Consider the following 20,276-nt stretch of genomic DNA (forward strand, 5'->3'; position numbering starts at 1 on the left):
TGTAGGGGACGAGGTCACCTTCACCCGGCACAAGTGTGCCAAAGGACCCTACGCCCTCCATGTGCATCGCCTGACGGAGGAGGAGCTGCGGTGTGAGGAGGAGCAAGAGGACCCGGACGGGTCTGAAACTGAAACCAACCAACAAGAAAGAGCAGGAGGACGCCGTCGTTGAGTACGGTAGTGAAGAGACTGTATAAAGTTACCAGTCAGGGTATAAGAACTGTTACTGCTGCTAGTTAAAATATAGTCCCCGTTGGGACCAGCCAAGAGTGAACTGTTAACCCCGTGTGTCCCTATTCCCACTGACCGAGGACTGAGAGCGGTCAATCCTCCCTAATACCTGGCCGAGGACTGAGAGCGGCCATATTCCCTTGTATATAGTTGCGCTTCCTAAAGCGCCCCCTACCGGTTTTATAGGGAACTGTTTTCTTCAAGAGACTGTAGCACTTTACCCGGTCACAAGTTGCACCGTGACCGGAGGAACCAGAAACAAGAATGTTTATATGAAAAGTTTATGCTGATAATATATGATGTTTTATATGTTTTATATGTTTATGTTTATGAAAAAAAAAATTGTATGTTTGTGGATGTTTATATCTTACAGCCCGAGGACGTGCTGTGATTTACCAGGGGGGAATGTAGCACCCTGAGGATTCGGCTGCTACAGGGGTATTACACCTCAAGCCAGAGGTGTGATATTCCACTCCCGGGTAAGGATGAAGTGTGGAACTGAGCTCAGTTAGCTGCATGCACTACACACATCCCATTTCCGGAGGACAGACCAATGGTACTCCCACTTAATAATGTGCAGGTACGACCGAGTCTGTCCTTGGCTGGAGTGGGAGGGGGGGGGTGGAACATCCCAGTAGTGTAGGGGCAGATAGGGGGAGCAGCCTGGGTAAAGTTAGGAGCTCATTGGGTGCTGGTCACCTGAGCTCACACATAGAGGGAGTATATAAGGTGGGCACCATCTTAGATCAGGGTCAGTCTGTCAGTCTTTGTGCAGAGGAAGCAGAGCAGAGGAGAAGAGCAGCTCCAAGGCCAAGAGTGAGAGAGGAGAAAGAAAGACCCAGAGGGGGAGAAAGAAGGAACTCCAAGAGCCCAAATTAGACCAGAGGGTGAAGAGTTGGCAACAGGGTACCGGATCCCAAGCTGGCAGAGGCTACAGCACACCTTAGCCAGGAACCGGAGGTCGTGGGCAGGACTGATCTGCCACGATCACCCACTAAATCCACCCGGAAGGCAGACCACGAATAGGGTCAGGGAACCCAGAGACAAGGGTTTACCACCAAGAGGCCCGAGGGAGCCGGACATAGGTGGATCCCTGGTGGGGAAGGCCAGAGAAGAGGACAGGACAGAAAGGGAGCTCAGGACCACGCTCCAGAATCACCTGGGGGTTGGCCGAGTCCAGGACCTGGTGGACGCAGCACGGCTCGGGTGGTCACTTAAGGCCGGAGTGACCAGAACAACTGCAGTAAGTAAACAAACCCTGAACTGCACAGCCCGACTCTGAGTCTCATTTCCATCCCCGCTGCACCACCACAACCCCCATCCTCTGCAACTGACCCCCTGAGGCTATACCCCTCCCGTTGGGGGTTATACTACCTAAGCTGCACATACATCACCAGCCTCAGCGGACCCTGCTGCAGCGGCGGCCGTATTGACCGCAATTCAACGGGTGGCGTAGTCGACACAAAAGAACATCTAGTAACATCATAAGGACTGCCACACACTGAGCTTGACACCCTGGGCACGGACCGGGTCACAGCCACTCGGAGACTACAACCCCCATCTGATCCGGCTCCGGGTATCCCCAACAACACTGGCCCAGGGGGCGCGTCAACTTTGGCGTAGTCGGCAGGATCACGTGCCCGCAACAACCGGGTACTGCGTGCCTGAAGAAAAGTTCGCATTTACCTTAAAAAGAAGTCTCCTGCCGGTTCCGGAGGGTCCCCGCCAACGGACCCCATCACAGGTCGTTTCCCGCCGGTTGTCCGCCATTTGCAGCTTTTTCCCGCCATCCATGGAGTTTCCCGCCACTGGGAGACGATTCCCGCCATTTCCGAAGATTTCCCGCCTTGGGGGAGCGGACGCCATTATGGGCGTGCCAGAGGGTGGCAAAAGGCCACCTCCCATCGTGGGCCAGGTCGAAGAATGGCGCCAAAAGCGGAAACCGCGCCCACCAACAGAGACTGTGATGCTGGAAGTGTCCATCAGCGTGAGAGAACTGCCCCTGGAACTGACAATCACAAAGTTGCCCCGGGACCACCCTCGATGTGGGCGGAGACAGAAGAAGAGAACAAAGATGGGTGTCGCCTGGAGCAGTTTGGAGAGAGCGCACCCGGAGACAAGACGTCTGGAGGGAGAGTCAGGCAGCACCGACCCAGTGGTCAGGAGCCTGTTGCAGGTCGCCACTCCAGAAGGCCTGCTGGAGATCCTAGCACAGCTCCCCCGAGACCGGGAGTGTGCACAGACCGCGCTGGAGGGCCTCGCACGGAGGATGGCCCGGGTACAGCGAGAGACGTTGGCGGAGTGGAGCCGAGAGATGGCCCAGCAGACCGAAATCCGTCAGCGGAGCACGCCGCCCGAGACGAGGAGACAGACCGCCTCTGAGGATGGCGCAGGAGGAATGAAGGCAGGAGACGGCGCCGAGAAGGGAGCTGAACGGACGGAGGCAGGTAAAGGGGACGTCTCTACCCCGAGCCGGGAAACCGCGTGCCTGCCCCAGCTCCCCGTCGCAGAGCCCGAAATTCCCCCTGCCGTGCCCGTCGCTGCATCGTCACCGCCGCCGACTAGGCCTCAACCGGAAACCGCGGCCGCGACCCCTGTGACGTCACACGCCTCGACCTCGAGCGTGGCCAAGCAGGAAATACCACCGGCCTGGTCGCAAGGCCTAGTACCCCCGGGCGCCGCTATTCCAACAGCGCCCCCTACCTCCGCGGAGCCACCAGCCTGGTCGCAGGGCCGAGTAACCACGGGCGCCGCCGTTCTTACGGTGCCCTTTTCCTTTAGCGTGCCCCAAGCCTGGTCGCAAGGCCTGGTCAACCCGGGCGCCGCTACCACCACAGCGCCCATAACACCTAAAGTACCGCACCTGGGTGAGGACCTGTTCGCCCAGCATACGTGCCCGGATGGGCAGCCCTTCATATGGCCACCGGAGTTTCACCATCCCCGACTCCGGAAAGAGAGACCCCTAGATGAACCCCTGATTCCGGTTCCGAAGCCCGCAAGGAGGACCTCGCCCCCACTGGAGGAGATCCAGTTCGAGTGGGACCCCACCGGAGAAGACCTCATGGGGTTCACTCAGGAGACTCGGGCGGCCGCAGCGGAGCGTGCAGAGTGCTGCCGGCAGCAGCTCGAGGTCTTCGAGAGGGAGCGGAGAGAGAGGCGGGTCCGGGAACAGCAAATGCAGATAAGGAGCGCGGAGCAGAAGAGCCGGACCAGGAGGAAACCCCGTGCAGCTCATGGTCCCCGTGCCACCGGGACTGTGATAAAATTCAATATGCAGCACGGATGGGGCTTTATCAGAGACCATCAGACCCCCGGCGACGTCTTTGTAACCCGCAGAGACGTAGAAAGCCATCTGCCGGAGGGACACAGAGGTCGTGACCTGTATGTAGGGGACGAGGTCACCTTCACCCGGCACAAGTGTGCCAAAGGACCCTACGCCCTCCATGTGCATCGCCTGACGGAGGAGGAGCTGCGGTGTGAGGAGGAGCAAGAGGACCCGGACGGGTCTGAAACTGAAACCAACCAACAAGAAAGAGCAGGAGGACGCCGTCGTTGAGTACGGTAGTGAAGAGACTGTATAAAGTTACCAGTCAGGGTATAAGAACTGTTACTGCTGCTAGTTAAAATATAGTCCCCGTTGGGACCAGCCAAGAGTGAACTGTTAACCCCGTGTGTCCCTATTCCCACTGACCGAGGACTGAGAGCGGTCAATCCTCCCTAATACCTGGCCGAGGACTGAGAGCGGCCATATTCCCTTGTATATAGTTGCGCTTCCTAAAGCGCCCCCTACCGGTTTTATAGGGAACTGTTTTCTTCAAGAGACTGTAGCACTTTACCCGGTCACAAGTTGCACCGTGACCGGAGGAACCAGAAACAAGAATGTTTATATGAAAAGTTTATGCTGATAATATATGATGTTTTATATGTTTTATATGTTTATGTTTATGAAAAAAAAAATTGTATGTTTGTGGATGTTTATATCTTACAGCCCGAGGACGTGCTGTGATTTACCAGGGGGGAATGTAGCACCCTGAGGATTCGGCTGCTACAGGGGTATTACACCTCAAGCCAGAGGTGTGATATTCCACTCCCGGGTAAGGATGGAGTGTGGAACTGAGCTCAGTTAGCTGCATGCACTACACACATCCCATTTCCGGAGGACAGACCAATGGTACTCCCACTTAATAATGTGCAGGTACGACCGAGTCTGTCCTTGGCTGGAGTGGGAGGGGGGGGGTGGAACATCCCAGTAGTGTAGGGGCAGATAGGGGGAGCAGCCTGGGTAAAGTTAGGAGCTCATTGGGTGCTGGTCACCTGAGCTCACACATAGAGGGAGTATATAAGGTGGGCACCATCTTAGATCAGGGTCAGTCTGTCAGTCTTTGTGCAGAGGAAGCAGAGCAGAGGAGAAGAGCAGCTCCAAGGCCAAGAGTGAGAGAGGAGAAAGAAAGACCCAGAGGGGGAGAAAGAAGGAACTCCAAGAGCCCAAATTAGACCAGAGGGTGAAGAGTTGGCAACAGGGTACCGGATCCCAAGCTGGCAGAGGCTACAGCACACCTTAGCCAGGAACCGGAGGTCGTGGGCAGGACTGATCTGCCACGATCACCCACTAAATCCACCCGGAAGGCAGACCACGAATAGGGTCAGGGAACCCAGAGACAAGGGTTTACCACCAAGAGGCCCGAGGGAGCCGGACATAGGTGGATCCCTGGTGGGGAAGGCCAGAGAAGAGGACAGGACAGAAAGGGAGCTCAGGACCACGCTCCAGAATCACCTGGGGGTTGGCCGAGTCCAGGACCTGGTGGACGCAGCACGGCTCGGGTGGTCACTTAAGGCCGGAGTGACCAGAACAACTGCAGTAAGTAAACAAACCCTGAACTGCACAGCCCGACTCTGAGTCTCATTTCCATCCCCGCTGCACCACCACAACCCCCATCCTCTGCAACTGACCCCCTGAGGCTATACCCCTCCCGTTGGGGGTTATACTACCTAAGCTGCACATACATCACCAGCCTCAGCGGACCCTGCTGCAGCGGCGGCCGTATTGACCGCAATTCAACGGGTGGCGTAGTCGACACAAAAGAACATCTAGTAACATCATAAGGACTGCCACACACTGAGCTTGACACCCTGGGCACGGACCGGGTCACAGCCACTCGGAGACTACAACCCCCATCTGATCCGGCTCCGGGTATCCCCAACAACACTGGCCCAGGGGGCGCGTCACAAGTACATGCATTTTATAGATCTCATCTCCTATCAATGAGCAGGAAAATCTTTGGTTGCCTAAGGCCGAAAGAACAGCTTTAAGCCTGCCATACACATCAGACTAATGACGTCCAAACCCACCAATATCAAGGGTCTAATATGGGGGGGCAGCCAACTGACCATCAGGGGAGATGTCCATTGGGCAGGTCTCGTTTCAGACTGTCAATCGCTTTGTTCTCTGGAAAGTCAGGCGCCACCAGACATGTCTCCTGACTGCTTTCTCATAGAGAACACATGCAGAGCAGTGATAAGACGCACAGCGATGTCACAGAGCAGGGATAAGACGCACAGCGATGTCACAGAGCAGTGATAAGACGCACAGTGATGTCACAGAGCAGTGATAAGATGCACAGCGATGTCACAGAGCAGTGATAAGACGCACAGCGATGTCACAGAGCAGTGATAAGACGCACAGCGATGTCACAGAGCAGGGATAAGACGCACAGCGATGTCACAGAGCAGTGATAAGACGCACAGCGATGTCACAGAGCAGGGATAAGACGCACAGCGATGTCACAGAGCAGGGATAAGACGCACAGTGATGTCACAGAGCAGGGATAAGACGCACAGCGATGTCACAGAGCAGGGATAAGACGCACAGTGATGTCACAGAGCAGGGATAAGACGCACAGTGATGTCACAGAGCAGGGATAAGACGGACAGCGATGTCACAGAGCAGTGATAAGACGCACAGTGATGTCACAGAGCAGGGATAAGACGCACAGCGATGTCACAAAGCAGGGATGAGACGCACAGCGATGTCACAGAGCAGGGATAAGACGCACAGTGATGTCACAGAGCAGGGATAAGACGCACAGCGATGTCACAGAGCAGGGATAAGACGCACAGTGATGTCACAGAGCAGGGATAAGACGCACAGTGATGTCACAGAGCAGGGATAAGACGGACAGCGATGTCACAGAGCAGTGATAAGACGCACAGTGATGTCACAGAGCAGTGATAAGACGCACAGTGATGTCACAGAGCAGGGATAAGACGCACAGCGATGTCACAGAGCAGGGATAAGACGCACAGCGATGTCATAGAGCAGTGATAAGACGCACAGCGATGTCATAGAGCAGTGATAAGACGCACAGCGATGTCACAGAGCAGTGATAAGACGCACAGCGATGTCACAGAGCAGGGATAAGACGCACAGCGATGTCACAGAGCAGGGATAAGACGCACAGCGATGTCACAGAGCAGGGATAAGACGCACAGCGATGTCACAGAGCAGTGATAAGACGCACAGCGATGTCACAGAGCAGGGATAAGACGCACAGCGATGTCACAGAGCAGGGATAAGACGCACAGTGATGTCACAGAGCAGGGATAAGACGCACAGCGATGTCACAGAGCAGGGATAAGACGCACAGTGATGTCACAGAGCAGGGATAAGACGCACAGTGATGTCACAGAGCAGGGATAAGACGGACAGCGATGTCACAGAGCAGTGATAAGACGCACAGTGATGTCACAGAGCAGGGATAAGACGCACAGCGATGTCACAGAGCAGGGATGAGACGCACAGCGATGTCACAGAGCAGGGATAAGACGCACAGTGATGTCACAGAGCAGGGATAAGACGCACAGCGATGTCACAGAGCAGGGATAAGACGCACAGTGATGTCACAGAGCAGGGATAAGACGCACAGTGATGTCACAGAGCAGGGATAAGACGGACAGCGATGTCACAGAGCAGTGATAAGACGCACAGTGATGTCACAGAGCAGTGATAAGACGCACAGTGATGTCACAGAGCAGGGATAAGACGCACAGCGATGTCACAGAGCAGGGATAAGACGCACAGCGATGTCACAGAGCAGTGATAAGACGCACAGCGATGTCACAGAGCAGTGATAAGACGCACAGCGATGTCACAGAGCAGGGATAAGACGCACAGCGATGTCACAGAGCAGGGATAAGACGCACAGCGATGTCACAGAGCAGGGATAAGACGCACAGCGATGTCACAGAGCAGTGATGAGACGCACAGCGATGTCACAAAGCAGGGATAAGACGCACAGCGATGTCACAGAGCAGGGATAAGACGCACAGCGATGTCACAAAGCAGGGATAAGACGCACAGCGATGTCACAGAGCAGTGATAAGATGGACAGTGTTATCACAGAGCAGGGATAAGACGCACAGTGATGTCACAGAGCAGGGATAAGACACAGTGATGTCACAGAGCAGGGATAAGACGGACAGTTATAATGTCACAGAGCAGGAATAAGACACAGTGATGTCACAGAGGAGGGATAAGACACAGTGATATCACAGAGGAGGGATAAGACACAGTGATATCACAGAGGAGGGATAAGACACAGTGATATCACAGAGCAGGGATAAGATACAGTGATGTCACAGAGCAGGGATAAGACACAGTGATATCACAGAGCAGGGATAAGACACAGTGATATCACAGAGCAGGGATAAGATACAGTGATGTCACAGAGCAGGGATAAGACGGACAGTGATATCACAGAGCAGGGATAAGCCACTGTGATGTCACAGAGCAGGGATAAGCCACTGTGATGTCACAGAGCAGGGATAAGACGGACAGTGATGTCACAGTGCAGGGATAAGACACAGTGATGTCACAGAGCAGGGATAAGACGGACAGTGATGTCACAGAGCAGTGATAAGACAGTGATGTCACAGAGCAGGGATAAGACACAGTGATGTCACAGAGCAGGGATAGGTCACAGTGATGTCACAGAGCAGGGATAGGACACATAGTGATGTCACAGAGCAGTGATAAGACACAGTGATGTCACAGAGCAGGGATAAGACACAGTGATGTCACAGAGCAGTGATAGGTCACAGTGATGTCACAGAGCAGGGATAGGACACACAGTGATGTCACAGAGCAGTGATAAGACACAGTGATGTCACAGAGCAGGGATAGGACACAGTGATGTCACAGAGCAGGGATAGGTCACAGTGATGTCACAGAGCAGGGATAAGACACAGTGATGTCACAGAGCAGGGATAAGACACAGTGATGTCACAGAGCAGGGATAGGTCACAGTGATGTCACAGAGCAGGGATAAGATACAGTGATGTCACAGAGCAGGGATAAGATGGACAGTGATGTCACAGAGCAGGGATAAGACGGACAGTGATGTCACAGAGCAGGGATAAGACACAGTGATGTCACAGAGCAGGGATAAGACACAGTGATGTCACAGAGCAGTGATAGGTCACAGTGATGTCACAGAGCAGGGATAGGACACACAGTGATGTCACAGAGCAGGGATAGTACACAGTGATGTCACAGAGCAGGGATAGGACACACAGTGATGTCACACAGCAGGGATAGGACACACAGTGATGTCACACAGCAGGGATAAGACACACAGTGATGTCACAGAGCAGGGATAATGACCAAACAGTCAACCAACAGGACAGGATTGATGTCACAGTGATATCACAGACAGTACAGTGATGATGCAGTCAGTGATGTCACAGTAAATTAATCCTGATCATTGTATATCACTAGACTGATATACTGCACAAAGTGTGGTCACAAACCAGGAACATACACGGTGGCGTCACAGCATGGGTGCAATAAGCACCTTGAGGTCATATGCAAGAATTATTCCAAATTAAGGCATATTTATCAAAGCGGTCTAATTCTCAGACAGTGCAAACGTAGACTACACAGTCCTAAAATATCATAGTGGTTTATGCGGTTTGATAAATTTATGTAAATTTTAAGAACTTCTAGTCTAATGCCCCAATTCATCATTTACAGGGTTTTTTAAGTGACTTTTCTTTTTTGTCTGAGTTGCTGTTTTTCTAGCAAATTCACAAAAATGGCACAATCGGGTTGATGACATTTGAAAGATGCTGTGTTTTTTCTTTTTTTTTGTCTTTTACCTTCTTTGTGCCCTTTTAAAGTAAAAAGTCGCACGGCCTTTAAAATATCACATAAGCCTTCAACTGCACAAAATAAATAAATTAATTCGTTTGATACTCCACCAGGTTACTGGAATACAATTGAGCAAAATTGTTGTGACATTTTTTGAAAAATCTCAAATGAGTAAAACATTTCAATAAGGAAAACCAGGCCCATATTGTCAACCGAGAAAAATAAAGCCCAGATGAAACAAAGTAAGAATCACTATTAGGACCATTTTTACTCCGGACAAAAGACTCAAAGACAGTGATGAATCTGAACTTAAATTGGTAGTCCCATCCACAAGATCTTATCCCAATATGTAGTAGGTGTAATAATAATATTATTAGCAAATACCTCCAATTAGAAATGTAGTATAGTTTTTTCTGATTCCCTATGTCTCTTACCCCATGTGCAGGGCATTGCAGGACCTTAGGCATACATGGTTACGACCACTGATATAGTGACAGTTAGCTAGTTGTTAGTGGTCGTAACCATGGATACCTAAGGTCCTGCAATGCCCTGCACATGAGAAAAGAGACATGGGGAATTAGAAAAACTATACTACATTTCTAATTGGAGGTATTTGCTAATATTATTAATGTTACACCTACTACATATTGGGATAGGATCTTGGAGATGGGAATACCTCTTTAAGTTTACATAATCTAATATTAGTATTATTGGGCTCCACAATTCCTGGCACATTTTTGTCGCATGTTAAACCACACCCTATTCCAGCGAGATTATGCCACCTAGTCGCACAAGTCATAAAAAGGGTCTAAAAAATATATATTACTAGCTATTGAACCTGTTCTACGCCCAGGTGGCGAGCATTTTTATTGGTATATGGTCTCCCATGCTGGTATGTGCTGCCCCCATCCTGTCCCCCTATCCTATCCTGGTATGCATGGCACCCCTCATCCCTATCCTGGTATGCATGGCACCCCTCATCCCCCAATCCTGATATGCATGGCACCCCATCCCTCATCCTGGTATGCATGGTACCAAGCATTCCTATCCTGGTATGCATGGTACCCCTCATCCCTATTCTGGTATGTATGGTACCCCTCATCCTGGTATACATGGCACCCCTCATCCCAATTCTGGTATGTATGGCCTCCTCATCCCAGAAATGTGGTATGCATGGCACCCAGTCCCTCATCCTGGTATGCATGGCACTCCTCATCCCCAATCCTGGTATGTATGGCTCCCTCATCCTTATCCCGGTATGCATGGCACCCCTCATCCTGGTATGCATGGCACCCCGCATCCCTATCCTGGTATGTATGGTACCCGTCATCCCTATTCTGGTATGCATGGCACCCCTCACGCCCCAATCCTGGTATTCATGGTCCCCTCACGCCCCAATCCTGGTATGCATGGTACCCTCACCCCCCTCCTGGTATGCATGGTCCCCTCACCCCCCAATCCTGGTATGCATGGTCTCCTCACCCCCCAATCCTGGTATGCATGATCCCCTCACCCCCCAATCCTGGTATGCATGATCCCCTCACCCCCCAATCCTGGTATACGTGGTCCCCTCACCCCCCAATCCTGGTATGTGTGGTCCCCTCACCCCCCAATCCTGGTATGTGTGGCACCCCTCACCCCCCAATCTTGGTATGCATGGTCCCCTCACCCCCAATCCTGATATGCATGGTCCCGTGACCCCCGATCCTGGTATGTATGGTCCTCTCACCCCCCCAATCCTGGTATGTGTGGTCCCCTCACCCCCCAGTCCTGGTATGTGTGGTCCCCTCACCCCCCAATCCTGGTATGTGTGGCACTCCTCACCCCCCAATCCTAGTATGCATGGTCCCCTCACCCCCCAATCCTGGTATGTGTGGCACCCCTCACCCTCCAATCCTGGTATGCATGGTCCCCTCACCCTCCAATCCTGGTATGCATGGTCCCCCCACCCTCCAATCCTGGTATGCATGGTCCCCCTCACCCCCCCAATCCTGGTATGCATGGTCCCCTCACCTCCCAATCCTGGTATGCATGGTCCCCTCACCCCCCAATCCTGGTATGCATGGTCCCCTCACCCCCAATCCTGGTATGTATGATCCCCTCACCCCTCAATCCTGGTATGCATGGCCCCCTCACCCCCCAATCCTGGTATGCATGGTACCCCTCATCCCCCAATCCTGGTATGCATGGCACCCCATTCCTCATCCTGGTATGCATGGTCCCCTCACCCCACAATCCTGGTATGCATGGTACCTCTCATCCCCCAATCCTGGTATGTATGGTACCCCTCATCCCCCAATCCTAGTATGTGTGGCCCCCTCACCCACCCAATCCTGGTATGTATGGCACCCCTCATCCCTTTCACGTTGCACACATACAAAAAAATAAACACTTATACTCACCTTTCTTCCCTGTGCTCCAGCTCTGCGGTGTCCTATTCTGCCGGAGGCTGGTGCCCATACCGCGCTGTCCGGCGCCATTTTGCTGAAGACAGTAAAATGGCGCTGTATAGCGATATGCGCATGCGCCGATTCCGACGCCTTCACTCCTGCCCCGGTCTCCGGGCGAAGAGTCCTCCCGGTCAGGTAAGTATGTAAATATGGCGCCGGAGATCGTGGTATGCGTTCAGTGTCTACACATACCACGATCTCCGGCGCCATACACACTCCTCTTATCTGTAATGGCTCCATGCGTGCTTCTGTCTGGAGCCAGACTGCGAAGGCGTGTCGCACTTGCGCAGTCTATAAAGGCTTCTGACAGAGACACTCATCTCCCGTTAAATTATAGATATACTGTATATATAGTGCAAGTCATGAAAGGCAGTTTTTTTAGTGCAAATTACATCTTCTAGCCCAGGCTGTCACCATTATTATATTGGTGCATTATGTTTCGTTGTTATGTCTTCTTAGGAATCCGCCATTGAGCTTATGTTCGCTGCCTTCTTCACCACGGCTAGTGCCAGCACGTCGCTCATACTTCTCTTACTCAAACACCCGTCTTCTATACACACGCTCAGACAAGAACTGACATCACATGGGTTAATCAAGCAATGCCAGTGTCTCCATTCTTCAGACAGTCCAAATAATAATGGTGACGAGGAGCAGTGCGTGACCGCCGGCTGCCATTCATCTGTCCTGCTGGGTTCAGAAGGACATGTGAAACAGATATGGGAGCAGACAAAACTCATCTTAGCAGATAGAAATGAAAGAGAACAGATTTTAAGGAGCAGAACCCGGGATGGCATCTCATGGGAGCACCAGTGCAATAACGGACTGTGCCGGCAGGACTCGCCTGACCAGTTGGGTTCCACCAAGTTTCTTGAAGAATTTGAGGGCTCCACATGTCAATGTCGTTGTCACCTGAACCTGAGTTTACAGAAACTGAAGGGGCTTCAATATTTGGATTGTGTAGTGAAGGAAGTTCTAAGACTGCTCCCACCAGTCTCTGGAGGATACAGGACGGCTCTGCAAACCTTTGAACTGGATGTGAGTATGAACTTTTACTTTGCGGGGAAAGTCTCCAGGGAAATGGAGTACAAGTTGGTTCTCTATGGGCATGTTCAGTACCTTATTGTATGCAGCATGTTTGTATGAAATGGATATTCAGGAAGCATGGCTCAATGTATGGTTATTTGAGAGCAGGGCTGGTGCTATATAAATAAGTAAGATGATGCCCTATGAGCTGGACTTCAAGTGTATTGATAGTATTAACTCTTTGAAAAATCTTGAGGTTTCTCATAGATGGTATCAAAGTATAACCAATATTAGAGCGGATCATCGAACGTCACAATATATCATGGGTTTTAATGTAAAGATTGAGAAGTGGCTTACATGGACAGTGCAAAAACTGGATGGAATATGCCCTTCTGCAGACCTTGAACGATATATGTCAACCTCTTCCAACTTGACAGGTGATAGCTACCAGATTGTTGGGGATCCATCTGCAGAGATCCAGTGATTGCAAGGACAGGAGTGTTTGTACCCTCTTTCCTTTCATTGGATTTTTTTGTAAAATTAGGGCTCATGCAGATAAGTATAACTCATAGGCGTGTTGTCTGATTTTTGATAGGATACCACACGGACAGTATAACGACCAATGTTATTCAATAAGGTTGACGATTTTTCTCTCAGTTCAACTGTCCGTGAGAGAAAAAAAATCTCCACATGAACTACTTTCTTCTGAGTCTCAGATGAGGTTTACCTATTCAAGTCTATGGGTGCGTAAAAAAAATAAATAAATCAAATACCACACAGAACATCCGAGTGGCATCCGATTTTTACAGATACAATTCCGTTATAAACCTAGAAAACTGTATTTGATCATGTACATTTTTTTTAATGTAGATGTATGAAAAAGGATCGGACATGGACATCGCATGGAAGTAAAAAAAAACTGACACATGGATGACACTCAGATCACAATCGGATGAAAATCGTCCGAGTCTTCTGGATGAAACTCGTACAATTTTTCACATGTTTGTTTGCAGCCGGCCTTATACTTGAGTACCTCCTCCAATTGGTGCCGCTCCACTGATTCTGGAACAGTTTTTCTTCTCCTTCTGTGTCCTTTGGTTCCAAAGTTATGCCCCCTTGAAATAATGGTGCAAACTTTCCCTTGTGACTTGTTGATTGTGACTTGTAGGATTGCTACTTCAAATAAGTGGCACTATACAGTACAAGTCCTCTTTTTCTCTGAAGAGGCAATTTGCATATTAAATTTCCCAGAGGAGCATTGCATGGCAAATAAGCCTCCTTACCTTGACGTGCCAGAGCTGGTGTGTCACTCTCCATAAGGAGAAACGCTACCCCTTAGACCTCAAACTTTCCCTTTAACTTATGGGTGTGTATCATAGAACCTCAGTTGGAAGGGAAATTTTGCACCATTATTTCCAGGGGGTATAACTTTGGTAAGGAATGGTACAGAAGAAAAAGAAAAACTGTTCCGGAATCAGTGGAGCAGCAGGAATTCAGAAGATGTACTCAGGTTATTTTAAAAAATCCAGTGAAAGGTCCACTTTAAATAGAGCAGAGGCTGAGTATGCACACAGCCATGTCATTTATTCCATGTGGGACAGCTGGAGATAGCCAAGTACAGCACTGTGCCATCTCCGCCATTCCCATAGAAAATGAATAGCATGGCAGTGCACATATGTGATCACATTCAGATGAAAGTCCCCCCGTTTTTGCGATAAGTGGGGGTCTCCGCATTCAAATCCCCAACAATTTAAAGGTTATCAACAATCCTATTGGAAGAGGTTGGCATATCGTCAGGATGGTCATATTCTAACTAGATCATATAATTATCTGTGGATAGGTGATAAGCTGGCTATACACATCAATAAGTCATCCCACCCACCCCACATATATTGGATGAGCATATATGTGTTTTCAGTGGGGAGAGTGGAATAAGCTACTGGCAGATTCCTTTGGAGGAGACTTATTTCCCATGAAATCCTTTTCTACTTCAACATCATTTGTCAGGGAAGAGTCTGGAAGACCTTATACCTGTCAAAATTGGTGGGTCTGGACGAATTTGTTCTATAGTGTATTGGGGGCCGTTGAGTAACACAAGTAAGTTCTAAAGAATTAAAGTGGTGTCCTCAAGATGAAGCTTCATAAGTGCAGTGCTGCCCGACAGTCCACTTCTTGCTATGCTGGGGGCGGTGCTCTCATGAAGATTGACAGTTCACTCGTTGCACCGTGGTCTAAACAGCGCTCTCCCAAGCTGCTAGGGGATTCAATTTTGTCTCTGCCGCATGATGGAATCCAGCGACTTGGCCTAATTCAGAGAGGCGCGAGCAGGCTGTAAAGTGTAGAGCATGCACACGCCGCACTCCTTGACTAGGTAACCGAACACTGAAACTGCATGGTGGCCGGTAACAGAGATCATTGATTGTAAACTCTAAAATTTTAAATCCCTCTGTTCTTGAGAATGGAGGGGATTTTAATAAGGGGTAGGTTACTTGTTTTTACCAGCACTTAATAATTTTATCCAGATCTGAACTTGAGACAACCCCTTTAATAAATGATATGCTGCAATTAGGGGGCAATCTTGAAACAGTGAGTGATAAAAACCCTAAATATATGTCCCATTCCTTAGTCTACCCCTCCCCCTATATCATACCATATGCAATCCATATTTCTTTGGGAATTGCTAAACATACAGCAACACATCCAGGAGTCATCCAGCCATACTGAGACTAACCTCAGGTCTTGGAATCCTTCAATGAATGTCAAGGAATATCTTTGTCACAAGGATGTTCTTTCATCGCCCCCTTTTGGTAAAAAAGAGAACTCTGGATTCCTATCAGCCAAAGACACTGCTAGTGATTGTATGAAAAATGTACTCATACATTTGTTACACTGTTTCTATTGTGTTATTTTATGTAACTTTTGCATTTTTTTTTAGTTCTTATTCATTATCACATTTTTTTTTTCATGTTTTATGTTACAGGGTTACCAAATCCCGAAAGGTTGGAGCGTCATGTACAGTATACGAGATACTCATGAAACCGCAGCCATTTATCAGAACGCTGACTCTTTTGACCCAGAGCGGTTCCGTACAGAAAGAGATGAAGGAAAAGCCAGCAGATTTAATTATATCCCTTTCGGAGGTGGCGTTCGTAGCTGTATTGGCAAAGAACTGGCACAAATCATATTGAAAATTCTCACTATTGAGCTTGTGGGCACTGCCAAATGGGAATTAGCTACACCAAGTTTCCCAAAAATGCAAACTGTCCCCATCGTGCACCCTGTGGATGGACTGCAGCTCTGCTTCCGATTTTTAACTTCTAGAGACAATGACACAATATCTGAGAACGTATGATCTCTCCACCATTCCCGAACAACCAGCAGTGCTCCTAACACTTATCCTAAATTATTTCCTTCTGGATTCCCGGCAGGGGGTCTGTACTATCTGTAATGTAGGTGAAAAAGATTTTATTATTTATAATGTAATATTTATATGTAATTAGTCATTAAAACAGATGTGGGTGACGCCAAACTGTAAAAAGAAGAAACGCATTTCTGACATTTGAGTTCTGTATATTTTGGCTTGAAATCTAAAAGAGGTATCATCATACAAAATGCCATCTAGGTGTTTAGTGATTCACCACCTGCACTGATCTTGTAAAAGTCCTGTCTGAAATGTAAAAAGTTTGCCTTAGAAATATCTAAAAAAAAATCCACCGTATTGGTGGTATTCTCAACCCAACTGATGAGAGAACAGACCTGGAACATTTGCTTGAAGATCTGGTAGATATCATATTGGTAAATTTTGGTTCCGATATGGATGGAGATAGATCACCACATCTACACTTAATGAACCATTTCCCGATTCATAGAGCAGATAGTTCTATTGGTGATGCCAAACATTCTAGAGGTCTGATCCTTCTCTCAACTGATACAATTTCCAACATGTTAGACATTCTAGATCAATGATGGTTGTCAGAAGAGGCCATAGGCTTAAAATATAGCACTTGATTCTTGGACCAGTCAATCTTTGGGGCTAAAATATCTAACGGGGATCAGATTAGACAACTGTGTCTGCTTTCTTCCACAAATGTCTCCCACGTTGTCCATGATCTGTGCCTGTTGTTACATCTCAGTCCTGTTTACTTGAATGGGACTAAACTGCAATACCAGACATGACCATGAGTGGCGCTGTTTATCAAGGATGGAGGCTGTTCCTCTAACAAGTACTGGATTAGGCATGACTTGGATCAATAAATTAAGTCTAAAATAATTTAAATTGCCTTACAGTGACCATGGAATTTATTAGGCAACACTTAGTCGGCTTTACCTGTCAGTCAGTTATTGTTTGTCACATCCCTTTCCTCTCAATGCCAAGTCCTTACACAAAATCTATTGAAAAGCCATGCTTGATTTTTTTTCCAGCCTATACTCAGTCTTAAGCCAAATTCAGACGTTTGTGCAACATGGTCCATACATGTTTCCTGACCTGAACTTCTGACTCATAGGAATATGTCAAGTGTGACTCAGGAGACCCCCGGCTCAGGGGACCCGTGGCGAGGCCCTGCTAACGGTTCATACACGGACCATACGGATGTCTGAATTTGGCCTTAGGCCTGGTTCAGATGGCAGCTGTACAAATAGGGCCAGCCTTGTCCGCAGTTGGCATCTTGGACGGGTGCAGGAGCTGCCTGCTTTTTTATGCACTGTTCTCTAAAACCAGACTAGTGTATGATGCTGGTGGTCCATATTGAAGTTGTGCATAAGTTAATATTGGTCATTGTGTTGTCCATTGCACACGGACAGCACACAGAGCAAAAATACGCTGGTCTGAATGAGTTCTTAATTTGATAAGGCATAGGGAAAATCTCAGAAATCTGCCATCAGATACGTTAGTGGTCCTCCAACCATCTAAGGTCTATAGCCAGTTGACTAGCAGAAGTAACGATTATGCAGACGAAGAATTATAATTCAGTTTATCGTTAACAGGAACCGATAATTATTAGATTTTAGAGTGTAGGTGACTATTCAGTGAAGCAATAAGAGAATATTAAAGGCCCTATACACAGACTAAAGTTGGCCGAAACCAACGATATTGAAGGGATCAGCGGACGGTATAGTGTATATGAGGATATGAGGGCCCCCGACAGATGATGTTGAGGGAAATAATTGTTATTTAGGAGAAATAAGTATTTATGAGATAAGCTGCTCCCCCCTTTGAAAACATAACTTTTCGGCTTATCTGTATAGAGTGGGGGGGGGGGGGTAGTCATTCAACAGCCAAAGGAGTGCTTACCTGTTAGCAATTTCATGTAAACGGAGGCCTTAAGAAATTGAAGAAAACCAGTAACCTCTTATGGTGCCATTACCTGGGTCATCTTTTATGCAAGGGTGTACATGCCGTATATACAGACATTGTGTTACTACTTTTTGAAAGAGAGTGACCAGCCTAGTTGATCCTATTCCCTTTGCTCTTGGGTGATGTAAATCTGTGCTAGACTCCCACCTCGAGAGGAACTGCATTTTTTACTATACTATAGGCGGCCAACTAATCATGGCAAGCGTTCGTTCACATGAACGTATTTTTGGTCTGAGTGCGTTGTAAAAAAAATGGACACAACATGTACGGCACCTGGTCCGATGTTGCACATGTTATACAAATTATCTATTTCTCACATGGACCTCAGGTCTGGTTCAAAAGTAAAAGTATGCTCTAGTTTGGTCTGATTTACACAGCGGACTAGTGCATGTAAATAGCAGGCAGCTTCGGCTCCCATCTGCTACGCGGATGAGCATGCTTAGCCAGTCCGGTCTGCAATTTGCGGAAGTAACTGGTCCGATAAAGTCAGCGTGTGTGGGAACTCCGGTGAAGCGTGTGGAGGGGCAAATAAACCACAGTCCTGTGGCAAAAACTGGCACCGTAACAGGGACGCCAATTTTGATCTTTTCTCTTGGGTTCTCTCTCTTCTATGTACACCAATGGCCGCAAGAGTATTTATTAGCTCCCACCACCAAAGGGGCTAATACCATGATATTAGGAAATTAGGGTAATAAAAAAAAAATCACCAAATTACTTCTACACTGAATTTTTCCTCCTATTGTAAATAACCAATGTGCTTGCTGATTAGGGGCTTATTGCATGCACATATACTCTACTACTTGTGTATGTGAATACTATTTTGTATACCAGCTGTACAAATCCAGTGGTTCCCATGATGGCATCACATGAAATATTTATTACATATATATATAATATATATATATTATGTAAAGATTAGTTTGAAAATGTAGTATATGATTGGCATGAGTATTTTGATGGTATTAGATGACCTGCATGGCACCAAAATGTCTTATTCCTGGCCTGTTCTTGTACCTTCAGCAATATCAGTGGTTATAATTTTATATTGTATATATGATGACGTCATTAATGTTCAGAACTACCTACGAACAACAATCATTCATTCCAATGTTATGTGTCAGGAAATATATGGTCTTGGTGCTGTCATAATGATGTCTGTCTTAAGCTGCCCATAGATAGTATGGTCAGATCATTTTCCCCAATTGGATGAAACTTTTGCAAAAAAAAAGGGATTTTTTTTTTGGGGGGGGGGGGGATATGAATTAATGAATGATTTTTGTTCTTGCCGGCCAATAACAGACACCTTTGGCCAATATTCTGTGATGTAGGGCATCATAGACTGATAGCAGCAGCTGACACAGGCAGGTGTATCCTGTTTTATAACTATCACCAGCTATTTAGAAAAAGAGGGAGTGTTGGAAAACCATGGGAATGACAATGCATGCCAACTATTGTGCCTTGATTTGCAGGAAATGCACTGATCTTAGATGGAAATAAAAGTTATGGAGGTGTCTGCGGCGTGTATGGCGTTATGCTACATGTCACTGATCGCTGATGGGAATTTGTACCTAATACAAGCAGACTCATGGGGAGTATGCATGCTGCATGCCGGACTGAAATACATATAAGACGCCTGTAATTGTTACCATGCAGCACTGTTCATAATAAATGTATTCTATATCTGTACGAGTCCTTATATGTCTGGTTACCCATGAAATAATCAAAAAGGTGATGACCTATTGTCACTGGTTTACATTACACAGGACAGCAGGAGTACCTACTGGAGTAAATCAAAGGGAGCTGTAAAACTGAGCTGTAATACCAGTTACAGTCCATAGTCAGGGGTGGCGCTGATTCTAGAAGTAATCCTCTAACCGGCCCCAGACTAAATCATAGAATATTCTTTGTGCACTGATGACTTAAGCAGTTAGTTACTGTATGGTGCACATGGATCTGCTTCATCCCAATATAGGCTAGTATCACTTTAAATCAAGAAGAAAGTCGATAGAATTAGTCTCAGTTCACATTTCTACATAAAAAAACAGATACTGTACTATTTTTATGACTAATG

General features: G+C 48.0%; 1 protein-coding gene across 1 annotated transcript in view; it reads left to right on the forward strand.

Moving 5' to 3' along the window:
• CYP26C1 (cytochrome P450 family 26 subfamily C member 1) overlaps nt 1-19,836 on the forward strand; it is a 30,999-nt gene extending 11,163 nt beyond the window's left edge. Inside the window, exons 6-7 of the mRNA XM_073685250.1 lie at nt 12,286-12,861; nt 15,830-19,836. Coding sequence (XP_073541351.1) covers nt 12,286-12,861; nt 15,830-16,201 — 948 coding nt within the window. The 3' untranslated portion in view covers nt 16,202-19,836. The remainder of the gene's footprint in view (nt 1-12,285; nt 12,862-15,829) is intronic.
• Nucleotides 19,837-20,276: the final 440 nt, after the last annotated feature.

Source organism: Phyllobates terribilis, unplaced genomic scaffold, assembly GCF_046119375.1.
Source record: "Phyllobates terribilis strain yellow unplaced genomic scaffold, ASM4611937v1 Scaffold_5__5_contigs__length_657084704, whole genome shotgun sequence".
Classification (NCBI taxonomy): Eukaryota; Metazoa; Chordata; class Amphibia; order Anura; family Dendrobatidae; genus Phyllobates; species Phyllobates terribilis.